Source organism: Gossypium hirsutum, chromosome D13, assembly GCF_007990345.1.
Source record: "Gossypium hirsutum isolate 1008001.06 chromosome D13, Gossypium_hirsutum_v2.1, whole genome shotgun sequence".
In the NCBI taxonomy this organism is placed as follows: domain Eukaryota; kingdom Viridiplantae; phylum Streptophyta; class Magnoliopsida; order Malvales; family Malvaceae; genus Gossypium; species Gossypium hirsutum.
Window position 1 is genome coordinate 54,404,678 of NC_053449.1, and position 3,379 is coordinate 54,408,056.

Genomic DNA, 3,379 nt, shown 5'->3' on the forward strand with positions numbered 1-3,379 from the left:
AATTACCTATTACTAAGGCAATGAATACCCTAATTTCGATAAAAAAATATTTGGTTGAGTGTTATCATCATGTAATAATTATTATGTTTTCTTTCAAATCCACTTTTAGTATTGTAAAGTCTCATTTATACCATATGCCAATATTTCTCTCTAAACATATGCAATTCTGCGTTCTCTCTATTGAAGCTACTTTGTGTTTATGCCTATGTTACTCCGTAGGTTTCTGACAAGGATTGAAGGATCTTTTTAAATTATATCTTCATATCCACGTGGGAATCGAGCATGAGTATTTTAATAAACATGAAGCGTCAAAGCAACATAAGTTTAAACACATTGATTGTGTTCCTTGGAAGGTTTTGTTAATTTCATCATCCCTCGGATGCATCACTATGATAATGAAATTTCATGGAGATAATATAGTTTCATAAATTCTGTTATAATCACAATGTTAACTACTGAGTGTGTCGGTTTCCAATTATAGCATTATGTCTAAAAGTACATTTTTCTATTATGTGCGTGTAATTATTTAGTTTATCCGAGAAAAACATTAGATTATTTGGTCTTGTTGGTCTTACCCTGTTGACGCTTTTTTTAAGTTGTGTTATTTCTTGCAGATACAGAGGAAGTTCAGGGATGTGCTGTGAGCCTGTACTCCATTCATTTTTCTTGAGATTGGGCGATTTGCATTTTATAAATATATTTCTCGGGTATTCATAGCAATGCATACAAGTGACCATGAACTAACTCCAGTTATACGAGTGGGTGACTCATGTTGGGTATGTTCTATTTTTTCTAAATTGTTTCATGTATTTGGAGATATGTCCGAATCTGTGTAAAGAAAATTACAATGGAGATATGACGTTGCTGCATCGTCTCAGGTGCTAAGTTGCTTCCTTTCATTAGCCCTTCGCCTGATATCTTGGATTAACCGTGTAATGTTGAGGTGAGAAGATCCCCCTATTTCAACAGCCTTATTTGCCATTTCTCCAAGTCCCTTAGCTCTCTTTCTTCTCTCTTCTCCTTCCTCTCCTTCATCCATCAGCTTTTCAATAGCCTCTTTAACATCTTCTTTCTTCACTAATACTCCAATTTTCTCTTCTTCGCCCCACCTCATTGGCTCCTCTACTCCCACCCTCACTCCGATTTCAAGAATTTGTACAGCCAGTTTCTCATTGGCAAACTGATCTGCAAAAAGCGGCCAAGTTATTAATGGAACACCGGCGGAGATGCATTCGATCGTCGAGTTCCAACCACAATGAGTTAAGAACCCTCCAATAGCTGGATGCGACAGTATTAGCACTTGCGGCGCCCAACCCCGGATCACAAGCCCTCTTCCTTTCGTTCTTTCCTCGAAACCATCCTCTGAAATCCACTTGTCTAATTCATTTGATGCATCACTTCCTCTTATAACCCAAATAAATGGCCTATTGGATGCCTCTAGGCCTAAACCGAGCTGTATTGTTTGTGGGGGTGTCACATTCGATATGCTTCCCAGACAAGCATAGATTACGGTACCTGGTTTTTGAGAATCAAGCCATCCCAAGAGCTGTTGTTCATCAACCGAGGCCTTGTTGCCTCTCTGAGCTTTATCCATTGCCTCCTTGTTACATAGAGAAACCGGACCAATGCACCATACTTTGTCCTCCCTTGTCTTCTTGTATTCCTTAACATATTCAGGTTCCATCTCTTCAAAAGAGTTTACGATGACACCGTAAGACTCGAGATCTGCCTTTTTCCGTTCCTCAGAATATTGCTTGAGGTTTTCATGCAAAACTTGTGGGATTTGGCATTTAGTGAACTCAACTTCGTGGGGCATGTTAGGCATAACGAAGTACTCTGTCTCGGAGGTTACTTGGTCAAGTACGTTGGAGATACGTAAATTATGGAGACAAACAAGAAGAAAGCAACAAACTCCCTGGAACACGATACGCGGAATCTGAAACTGGTTGGCAATGTCGAGCGTGTAGAGCAACAACACATCAGAAAGGATACAGGTGGGGCGTGGCGTTAGCTCAGGGAACAGTTTTCTGACTGGTTTTTCGAGCATGTTGGCTGCTTGGAAGAAATGCAAGGCTAAGCTAAAGGAAGGCAGCATGTCAAAGCTCTCGCACCCTTCCGGCAATCCAAATTCGGCACATGGAAACTGAAACTCGAGTAGACGGATGGAGAGCCCCGATTCCATGGCACGATCGAGGGTTGCCTTAAATCTTGCTGCATTTCGAGGCGTTGTAATGATGGTTATAATCACGCCTCGCTGTGCCAGCAATCTAGCAATGTCAATCATAGGGGTCATATGGCCTTGAGCCATGAAGGGAAACACCACAAAGTGAAGCTGCTGCTCCTCTTGGGTAGGAGTAGCCATCGAAACTGTTGAAACTAAATCATAAGCTTAGTATATTAGTCTGATTCCATATATCTATATAAAATTTGATATTTTTATTATGCGTGTAATATTTTAGATATTTTAATATATTGCATGTAAAACAAAAAAGAAAAAGAACTGGTTAAGTGTGATTGGTTTTGCAGGTGAGGTAAGTGCATACATAAGCATTTTTGTCTATTTAAGTAGAAGTGACTGAGGTGTTTCTCATTTGTCAAATTAAATTGCAATTGAAGTGCTGGGCGGCTATTATTGATTTTTAAGTAGTCATAAAATGTCGTATACGGAATCAACTTTGACTGGTGGAGACTTACAAGCCAAACGTATTAACAACAAGCTTGTGACAAACGACCGAACATTAAATATGAAAACTATGATTTTGAACTAAAATATGCTGGTTGAAAGTCCATCGTTTGACTTTCCTACTTAGCTTTGGATCTTCGGATGTGAAACAGGAGATTTCGGTTTGGAAGAGATAATAGAGCTTTGACCCACATTGATCAATCAGAATATTGAAATTCCTTGGCATGAGTAAAGCCTCCCTGATGATTTGCAGAATAAAGTGCAGTGGTACCAAGCTAGATATTGACCTGGTCTGTTTACTAATAGGTAAGCCACATCGTACCTTTTTGGAAAAGGACCATTAGCTAACTTGAATGGAGTAGGAGTAGCAGGTGAGCTGTTGGAGAAGGACAAACTATATGTATGCTGTTGGAAACTAGAGAACCATTGTAGAGCGATCTGTCTGGCATAATGAATGAGGTTCAAATGGTTTTGCTTCCAGGCCTTGGAAGATAACTTCATATCTATGAATAAAAATACACCCAACATTAGGAATTTGTCAAGACATACGTTGAGGGAATTCCTATCAGATAGCAACCAAACTTTTATGAAGTCACTTATTGGGGTTTCCCTCAGAAGATGAGTACGTATGCCTAGATTACAACCAAATCAAATGGACTTTGCAAAAGTACAATGGAGAAACAGATGGCCAACAGA

The 3,379-nt window shown here is 39.4% G+C and overlaps 1 protein-coding gene across 1 annotated transcript; it reads right to left on the reverse strand.

The window, feature by feature from the left end:
- Window positions 1-660: 660 nt before the first annotated feature.
- LOC107918571 (UDP-glycosyltransferase 73C3) lies at window positions 661-2,539 on the reverse strand. The gene has a single exon (XM_016848158.2). It carries the CDS (start codon window positions 2,360-2,362, stop codon window positions 875-877), a length of 1,488 nt encoding a protein of 495 aa, XP_016703647.1. The 5' UTR covers window positions 2,363-2,539; the 3' UTR covers window positions 661-874.
- Between the last annotated feature and the right edge of the window lie 840 nt (window positions 2,540-3,379).